The 8686-nt window shown below is 43.2% G+C and overlaps 1 protein-coding gene across 1 annotated transcript in view; it reads left to right on the forward strand.

Moving 5' to 3' along the window:
* The window catches only part of RPL37 (ribosomal protein L37), a 2652-nt gene extending 396 nt beyond the window's left edge, over nt 1-2256 (forward strand). Inside the window, exons 2-4 of the mRNA XM_027708071.1 lie at nt 372-507; nt 799-883; nt 2145-2256. Coding sequence (XP_027563872.1) covers nt 372-507; nt 799-883; nt 2145-2214 — 291 coding nt within the window. The 3' untranslated portion in view covers nt 2215-2256. The remainder of the gene's footprint in view (nt 1-371; nt 508-798; nt 884-2144) is intronic.
* The last annotated feature ends 6430 nt before the right edge of the window (nt 2257-8686 follow it).

Raw genomic sequence — 8686 nt, forward strand, 5'->3', positions numbered from 1 at the left:
CCATACGCGTTGGCTCCGTGGCCGGGGAATCCGCGCGGCAGCGGTGGGAGGGTGGTCAGGAGAGGGCGGTTTGCTGTTTGTCGGTGAGGTGAGGGGGGAGCCGAGGTAACTGCGCCGTGGCTCCGCTTCACTTTAGCACAGGGGCGGCGGCGCGAAGGAATGGCGGCCAGAGGCGTAAGGAACACGATTCCTGAAAATGGAGGCAACCTGTAGGCGAAGCTGAGCTGTGGTTCGGAGTTAAGCGTGCCTCCGACCTGTTAATATAACTCGGTCGGTTTTCGCATGTTTTTTTAAGGCTTGTTCTTTTAGTTTTCGTGACCTGGAAGTGTTAGTGATGTTTCCAACTTGCCATGTCTTGAAATGCTTTTCAGACGAAGGGAACATCGTCATTTGGTAAGCGGCGAAATAAGACGCACACCTTGTGTCGTCGATGTGGGTCCAAGGCGTACCATCTGCAAAAATCAACCTGTGGGAAGTGTGGTTACCCTGCCAAGCGTAAGAGAAAGTGTAAGTAGCAAACTTTTACCTGACTTCAGTTTTAAAAAACATTTGTTTCTTTGTCTCCTTCACTAGTCTGACTTTTTTTTCCAGCCAAGGAGGGATATTGTGACACTTTGCAGTATCTGGAGCTTTTTCGAAATTAATGGTGACTTAACTGTGTTCTAGGTAATATGTAGTATTGCTGCATAGAAACAGACTTGAATTATAATTTTTTTGTTAGCTTGAATGAATGTGTCATAAAAATTTAATGTGCAGCGTAATTATTTGGTGCAGATAAAAGTAACTTACATGTTTTAGATAACTGGAGTGCAAAGGCTAAAAGACGAAACACCACTGGTACAGGCCGCATGAGGCACCTGAAAAAGGTCTACCGTCGATTCAGGTATGACATTTTATTGCACACTAGCATGGTGTGAAATCCTGCATAGACATCACTTAATTATAAAATTTGTCATTCAAAGTTAACGTTTCAATTTATTTTTTCTTAGTATCACTTAATGTGGTATGATCTTCTTAAATATATCATGAAATGATGCTTCATATCCCTCAGTCTTTGGTAGTACAGGGGGGTGTATAAAGTTCTGATGTTTCTGTTAAGTGAATATAGCACAACACAGAGGTGATTGTAATAAAATGCACATGTCTAAAAATACATGCTTTGTGTAGTATTGGCTCTATTTGTGAGTTGTTTAAATTGATGGTTACACTGAAGTGTGGGATTTTACAGAGACAAATCTCGAAATCATTCCAGTCCCCACTTGCCCACAAAAAAAATTCAGGACAGGAATAACTTTGGGAGCCTCTCTTTATTTAGAGTTCAGTTAGCAGTAAGTAGGTGTTACATCAGACTCTGAGTTACAGGTTTCTAAAACTTGTTACAAAGCTTTTGAGTTGTACTTAGGAGGTAGTGGCGGGGGTTTTATATTGTTTTTAAGAATTTCTTTTGTATGACCACCATGTTCTAAAATAGAACTCTGCCTTCTGGTCTAATGAACAAGAAAGCTGTATGAAAAATACTAAGTAATTTAGGACTGTTGTCATAAAAATGTAGATTGGATTTAATAGCAAAATGTAGGAGGTTTTAAGTCTCAGTTGTGGGTGTAGTTGAATGGTCAGTTCATTTCTTTTGGTTAGCACAGTCTTTCCCAGTAGCAGCCATAAAATACTTTCCACTATGCAACTGTAGCTTGCTTTCTACTGAGTGTTGCTGAAGTAGAAATGTCATATCCAAAAGCAAGCTCCGGGCTGACGAGTCTCTGGTTGGAGGCATAGAGGACTTCTGTAAGAAATAGACTTGTGATTCACAAACATGACATCTTAGGCTGGATTGCTTGGTAGGAGCATGAAGTAAGGTGTGCCTTCAGCAGGTGTGCTGTACCTGGTGCAGTCTTGCAGTGTTCACTCAGTTAATGACATCTTTGTGTTTAAAGAAGTCAAATTTACTTAAGCAGGAGAGTGAAAACCATGCTGCTTATTCAAGGCAATTGTTAATAAGATGTTTCTTTTAACAAATGCCTGTATGAATTCTGTACTGAGGTAAGCTGAAAAAATGTAATGAGTTTGATCTAAAGCATCTCTGTCAGAAAATAACCTGGGGCAGGCATCAACTTTTCAAAAAGTGGTAACTATATTTCTACTTGCAGGAATGGATTCCGTGAGGGAACCACACCGAAGCCCAAGAGAGCAGCTGTTGCAGCCTCCAGTTCATCATAAAGACTCATGTATTTGTTAAAATAAATGGTCTTATCCAGAAAATATTGTCACCTTTTTTTACATACTTTACTTCACTGAAATGCAGAATTCCTGATACTGCATAAACACCTACAAACACAAATTCTTAAATGATTAATTTCAAAGAACCCTTTAATTGACTTTTCATTTGATAGTACCTCTGTCTTAAACAATGAAGTGAAAAAGAGGCTTGTCTGTATTACTCAAAAGACCTCCCCTACCAGAGAAATGGGGTATTGGCACTATGGTCTTGCCTTGTGTGCCTCTGAATTTCATTGTGTCCTAGGATGGAGAGTCAGAATTTTGTCTTAAAGATAATAGCTATAATAATGGCTTTATGTGATGTTCTTGGAGGCATTAGTGAAAGAGGGGTTTTCAGTCCTGCCCATTTTTCACCGCTCTGAGGCACAGAAAGGCCCACAAAGGTACTGTTTGTTGTGTGGGTCATGGCTTCTTGGGGGGAAAAAAACCTCGCAGGTCTGGAGCACAAATACTGCCAGATACAGAGGGGTTGGAGATCTGCTGTAGGTGGGATAGGAGTTGCCCAAATGGCCTGGAGAGGTTAGTGTGGAAAGATGACATACAGAATGACCTGAATTAACCATGCTGGGTGTAAATAATAAAAGAATAAATGATAATTCATATGGTAGAAAAGTCACTGGGAGTTACATAAAAATTACATATTGATGCCTGATACATTTGTACCCTATGTAGTGTGTTACTGGCTTTCAAACTCTGCTTTAAGAAGGTGATCATAAGATGCTGCTATGAAAGATTGGGGAATTACATTAATAACTGCAAGGGTTTGGAGGATTTTCAGATGTCTTGCAGAGACAATACTAGATACTCAAGAACTTCAGATGCTTTAAGACTCTGAGGCTGTCTTATTGCAATTCTTTTGGTTTTGTCATGAACTCTCAGAAGCAGCATACTGCTTTGTCATTACTGAATGATCAGCAGTTAATGTCTCACCTTGTGCAAATCACAGAAGAAATTTTCATCCAGGTGTGAAATTGGGGTGTCTCTGACTGCTCTTTCTTATTTTTTTAAATTAAGTAGAGTCAGTGCTTTTTCATACTTGAGTGTACTGACTTCAGCTATTTCTAAACAAAAAGTGTTCCTCCTGCTGTTCTCTAGCATGTAGCAAATATACTGCACTCTGGTTTCAGCTGTTTCGTCTGAGAGAGGTTGGAATGTAAATGGTGGTGATGCTGTTAAAACACACTGTGCACACTACACGTGCTAAGGAGTGCCTCTGAAATGTGTTTTTTGGTGGTGTGTGAGAAACACTTAAATGTAGGAGGAAGTAATCATAAGTGTGTCTTTGAGAGCAACCTCAAGAACAACCTCAAGAAAATCTTAAAAAGAGGCCATCAAGATTCTAAGGGAGGGCTAGTTGAGCAATGGTACAGTGGGACAGTGCTATGGCAGGAACTCTGACTATAGGTGGGAGTGAAAGCCTTTGCAAAGTCTTACGTGGTCTTTGTGTAGCGTGGGATTTTGTTCTGACCACCCTGTTTGACCTGCAAACATGATAAAACCCAGCAAGGGCAGGTGCTTAAATATGTTTGCTGCTAACTGTTAGCTTCTCATCACGAATTCTACTCCTGGAAAATGAACATTTATATAATATGCAACGTACCATGGTAACAGTGATTCAAACTTGCAAGACTTGCAGTAACTGAAAACCTCCATTTCAGGGGTCATTTCACTTATAGCAAGAATGAATTCTATGGACAAGAAATTTGACAGCCGCTGCATTTTCAGTTGTTTTAGAATTCTTGGAGAGGGGCAGGAAATAAGTTTTTTGGGGTTTCCGTTAGTCCTGTTCAGAAAAGATTATGAAACTCGCATGTCAGCTATCGTTAGACTATACTGGAAACAGATTCTGAAGCATTCCAGTTCTTTGCAGCGTGTTTCTACATTTTGAAAGCTAGGCTACTTTGGTGGTTGCTCAGTATATAATATTTTGTTGAGATCTTGTTACTAGGATTTTAACTGAAGTGTTATCAGTTAGAATTGAACCTCTGCATAATGTTCACTGGCAGTTTAGATCAGCCCCTTTATGTATATCATGGCTAGGCTTCGCGAACGAAGATTTGGGAAGGACTCTACCCACATTTGCTACAAGTGCGCTGGTGGCTAAATAGGCCAGTGCGAGATAGACAAGTCCGGTTGCAAAAGGCACAGCAGAAAGACTCCTTGGATGGTATCGGCAAGATATGATTCTTTCTGTGTTGTCTTTTCTCCTCGAGAGTGATCCTGCGTGCGTTCTCAAAAGAAGCAGCAGCGTTATAGATGGTGTGTCTCCAAACCTCCCGATTGGAGGCCAGAGTAGACCAGTGATGAAGATCAATATGGCCAAGGCTGAGATGTTGTTTCAGGGAGTCCTTGTATCTCCTCTTCAGGCCTCCTCCCTTGCAGCAGCCAGCGGTGAGTTCACCATAAAACACAATCTTAGAGGGGCAGTGGTCCTTCATCCTTGAAACGTGTCCTGCCCAACACAGCTGTGTTCTCAGCAACGTGGCCTCAATACTCATAACTGCAGCTTGTTCCAGAACAGATGTATTAGTCACATAATCTGACCAGTGGATGTTTAGGATTGTACGGAGACAGTGTTGATGGAAACATTCTAGGAGACGCAGGTAATAAATGACCCATGATTCGGACCCATATAAAAGAGTAGACAGCACAATGGCTCTGTAAACACGGATCTTTGTGCTCTTCTCAGGTGCTTATTTCGCCAAACTCTTTTATGGAGTTTTCCAAAAGCACTATATGCCTTTGCTAACCTGTTGTCTATCTCCCCATCAATCTTACCATCCGAGGAGATGAGGCTTCCTAGGTAATTAAACTGCTGGACTGATTTGAGCTCTGATTCGCCAATGGTGATATGGGGATGATGGAAGACTTCCTGAGGTGCGGGTTGATAGAAGACTTCTGTCTTCTTTAAGCTGACTTCCAGCCCAAAAAGCTCAGCAGCATCTGCAAAGCAGGATGTTAAACGCTGCAGAGCTGCTTCTGTGTGGGTGACGAGGGCGGCGGCATCAGCATAAAGCAGCTCCTGGACAAGATGATTTAAGGTCTTAATATGGGCCTTCAGTCACCTTAAGTTGAATAGGCTTCCATCAGTATGATATTGAATGTAGATACTATCTTCATCGAGGTCAGCCGTGGCCCTTTGGAGCATCATGCTGAAAAAGACTGTGAATAGGGTTGGTGCAAGAACACAACTTTGTTTCACACCATTGGTTATTAGAAAGGGCTCAGAAAGTGCGTCACCATATCTGACTTGGCTGCGCTGATCCTCATAAAGTAAGATGATCATTTTAAGGAACTTGGGGGGACATCCTAAATGTTCCAAAATCTGCCACAGACCTTTTCTGCTCACAGTATCAAAAGCCTTGGTGAGATCAGCAAAGGTTACATAGAGACCTTTGTTCTGTTCCCTACACTTCTCTTGCAGTTGTCTGAGAACAAATACCGTGTCTGTGGTACTCCTATTGGCTCTGAAACCTCATTGGCTTTCAGATAGAATTCCTTCTGCTATAGCGGGCATTAGTCTGTTCGAGAGTATTCTTGCCAGGATTTTGCCAGCAATGGAGAGCAGAGTAATACCACGGTAATTTGAACAGTCTGATTTATCTCCTTTCTTCTTATACAAGGTGATGATGACTGCATCACGAAGGTCTGATGGTAGTTCGCCTAGTTCCCAACAGCGCACCACAAACTTGTGAAATTTAGCATGGAATGCTTGGCCCCCATGCTTCTGGACTTCAGGTGGAATTCCATCAACCCCAGCTGCCTTGCCAGTTTTCACCTGCTGTATGGCCTTAAGAGTTTCTCCCATAGTAGGGGCAATATCCAGTTCATTCTTCACCAGTTGTTGTGTAATGGACTGAATTGCTGAGTCTTGCACTACACAGCTAGTACTGAAAAGAAAGTGTTCAGACTATCGGTTCAGAATGGAGGCTTTATCTGTGAGAAGCATTTGACCATCTGCGCTGAGTAGAGGGCCTTGGACCTGGTATATAGGCCCGTATGCTGTTTTCAAGGCCTCATAGAATCCCCTGTAATCACCCATATCTGCAAATAATTGAATTTTTCCTGCTAGATTGATCCACCACTTGTTCTGGATGTCACCAAGTTTCTGTTGGAGCTTGCTGCATGCAAGACGAAAGGCTGCTTTTCTGACATGGCAAGATGGCTGAGCAAGGAGTGCTTGGTGAGCAGTTCTCTTCTTCCTCAACAATTCCTGGATCTCTTGATTGTTTTCATCAAACCAGTCCTTGTTCTTCTTGAAGGAGAACCCTAAGGACTCTTCAGAGGACTGCAGGACGCTATTTTTAATATGTTGCCAAAGTGTTTCAGGAGAGGGATCTATGGAATGATCTTCGAGCCTAGTTTGAAGGTTTGCGTGAAAACTGTCTCTCATTGTGGCTGACTGAAGATTATTAACTTGGAGTCTCCTCCTTGGAATACCACCCCTTTTAGGTTTGAACTTAAGATTGAAGTTAAGTTTACAGCGCACAAGTCGATGGTCTGTTTGGCATTCTGCGCTAGGCATCACGTGAGTATGATGAACATCATGAACATCTCTCCGTTGCACCAAGACATAATCAATGAGGTGCCAATGCTTGGATCTAGGATGCATCCAGGTTGTCTTCAGACTATTTTTCTGCTGAAAGATAGTGTTGGTGATGGTGAGCTGCTGCTCTGCACAGAATTCTAGCAGAAGGCGACCATTATCATTGCTCTTTCCACCATGCTTGCCTAATACTCCTTTCCAGGCTTCAAAGTTCTTTCCTACTCTGGCGTTGAAATCACCAAGGATAATGATCTTATCATGTGTGGGAACCTTTTGGGTAAGGCGGCGCAGGTCAGTGTAAAATTTATCTTTTTCAGCAGGGTCAGCTTGGAGAGTTGGGGCATATATACTAAAGATGACAATGTGTTGCTTGTTGTGTAGTGGAAGGTGTAGGGAGATAATGTGATCAGAATGACCTGTCGGCAGATTTTCGAGTTTAGAGACAATAGAGTTTTTAATCATGAAGCCAACTCCTGAGAGATGCCTTTCGGTTCTGGATTTACCTGACCAAAAGAGTGTGTAACTGGCACCATGTTCTCTGAGGCTGCCTTCCTCGTGAAGGCGAACTTCACTGAGAGCAGCAATGTCAATGCTGAGATGTGACAGTTTGTGGGCAATTAGGGCAGAACGACGCTCAGGACGTCCGCTATCTGCAGAATCGAGCATGGTTCCGATGTTCCAGCATGCTAGTGTCAATTTGGGTACACCTTTGAAGGCAGGTGTATGCCTTTGTCTCTTAATCTTTGTTTGACTGCAATTAGAAGATGCCCGTTGGCCGCGGTTAACCAACCGGGTGAAGGGTGGAGGTGAGCTTTGGTTAGGCCACCTTTTCTAGGCCCCTCTCCGAGTGGAACAGTGCTCTCCTTGAAAAAGGCTGCTTGGTCATTCAGGATGCTGCCAAAAGAGACTGTCATCTCCGGTCAGTCTCTAACGACCACTGTCCTGAACTGCCTGCATGCAGGGTTGGGTCTGCGGCTTCCAGTGCACCTTTCACCTGCTGTTTTGACCCTCGCCTGTCGCTACAGGGCTTTGCAGATGTGGGTAAGGCCTTCCAGCCTGCGCAATGGATTTTTCAGGTGAGACGCAGTGTGCACGGAACTGGACCCACCCTTTAATCCTAAAGTTCATCTGCCAGGGCCTAGCAAGCTTGGACGGAGGCAGCGAGGTCCTCAGGATGTAGGTTTAATTAGAAACATCAGAAATTACCACATTTCATATTGTTCAGTGTACAAGTCTCACTTTTAAGACAGAAGTGTATTAGATGAAGGTTTCTCAAAGGTAGAGAGATGTTCAAGTGACTACAGTAGTGAAAGATTGATCACCTTTGGTAAAAGATCCTTGTGTGGTAATGCATCGCCCCTCCTTCCCCCTCTTCTGAGGCCAGCTTACTATCTCGGGATGCAGCCTACAACAGCAGGCTAAATCAGCATCTCCCTCCTGGATGAATGCCTCTCAGAGTTTGGCAAGTCAGGTTGAAGGAGTTAGTCAGCCATGGGACTCGCTGAGTGGGAGTGGAACAGAGCTCTAAGGGTGAATTCCACAGAGTGGAAGAGTTCTTGACCCTCATATATAAGAAACCTGGAAAGGAAAGAGAACAGCATGGCTCAGTCAAGACCTGCTCGTCAAACTAAAGGGTGAGAAGGAAATTCACAGGCAGGGAAGCAGGGACAGGTATACTGGAAAGAGTACTGGGGATGTTGCTCATTTGTGTTGGGTTGGGGTCAGGAAGGCCAAGGTGTGGCTAAGCAAAGAAGAGGAAGGGCTTGTATAGGCATGTGATCCATAAAGGGAAGGTCAAAGAAAGCATAGCCACCCACACAGTGAACAACATCAATTACAAAGATGGTGGGATTCAGTGTGTAGTGT

The sequence above is a fragment of the Neopelma chrysocephalum genome, unplaced genomic scaffold (genome assembly GCF_003984885.1).
Source record: "Neopelma chrysocephalum unplaced genomic scaffold, ASM398488v2 Primary Assembly neopelma1_95431, whole genome shotgun sequence".
Lineage (NCBI taxonomy): Eukaryota > Metazoa > Chordata > Aves > Passeriformes > Pipridae > Neopelma > Neopelma chrysocephalum.